This window comes from Plectropomus leopardus, unplaced genomic scaffold (assembly GCF_008729295.1).
Source record: "Plectropomus leopardus isolate mb unplaced genomic scaffold, YSFRI_Pleo_2.0 unplaced_scaffold19313, whole genome shotgun sequence".
Taxonomy (NCBI): Eukaryota; Metazoa; Chordata; class Actinopteri; order Perciformes; family Serranidae; genus Plectropomus; species Plectropomus leopardus.
In genome coordinates, this window is record NW_024620845.1 from 1 (window position 1) to 1,064 (window position 1,064).

General features: G+C 41.9%; 1 protein-coding gene across 1 annotated transcript; it reads left to right on the forward strand.

Moving 5' to 3' along the window:
- Nucleotides 1-269: 269 nt before the first annotated feature.
- LOC121965270 (2-oxoglutarate dehydrogenase, mitochondrial-like) lies at nucleotides 270-683 on the forward strand (the record flags this gene model as incomplete). The annotated part of the gene is made up of 2 exons (XM_042515430.1): nucleotides 270-424; nucleotides 537-683. Coding segments are annotated over 2 exons (302 nt in total), but the record flags the coding sequence as incomplete, so codon positions are not given.
- Between the last annotated feature and the right edge of the window lie 381 nt (nucleotides 684-1,064).

The window sequence follows — 1,064 nt, forward strand, 5'->3', positions numbered from 1 at the left end:
AATTTTGTTCTTATTTTAATTTTATTTTTTAAGTTGCTCATTAACAATGTGCCCAGGCTTTAAAGTGTTACGAGAACTGAAATATGGCAAAAATGAGGCCACGGAGAGCTTTAAAAGTAGCCTCACTCTTAGTTTTGTTACTTTTATCTTCATTTGTTTAATAGACAGCTGAACATGGAGCTCAGCTTTAAGCTTTAACAGGACATCTGACACCTGGACTCGTTAAACCCTCGGTGAGACGGTTCAGACCTCCTCTCTCTGTCTTCCAGACGGCCTACTGCCAACACATCGGAGTGGAGTTTATGTTCATTAACGACGTGGAGCAGTGCCAGTGGATCAGGCACAAGTTTGAGACTCCAGGAGTCATGCAGTTCAGCGCCGAGGAGAAGCGGACTCTCCTGGCCAGAATGATCCGGTCCACAAGGTCTGTCCCCGTCACATTCCTGCAGAGCAGCTTGAGTGTTTTTTTTTTGAGTGTGGGGGATTTATTACTCTGAGCCACAATGTGAAGCAGCAGCACCCCCACCTGTCTGCAGGTTTGAGGAGTTCCTCCAGAGGAAGTGGTCCTCGGAGAAGCGGTTCGGTCTGGAAGGCTGCGAATCGCTCATCCCGGCGCTCAAGACCATCATCGACAAGTCCAGTCAGAGCGGCGTGGAGAGCGTCATCATGGGGATGCCTCACAGGTAAACGCCGATCCGTTAACACGTCAAACTGGTGTCGTCCAACACGGGGAGACCCTGTTTTTAACCCTCAGGGTCCGCTTTAATATCACACTGCTTTCCAAAATCAAGCTTTAAAAAATATTATACGTTAAAATTATTTTCTACTTCATTGAGTTTATTTCTTTAACCAACGTTAGTACTAATCATAAATATCAAATATTATTAATTTTCAGAATTCTTTTTCGCCTTTTAAAAACCAGGTTTTTTTCATGATGTCATTATGATTTAGATGAAAAAAAAAGAATTATTTTCAATATACAACAGGCTGTGTAGATTATTATTTTCTTTTTATTATCACAGTCTGAGATGATCAGCAGCCACATTGATTTTTATTAAGATTTA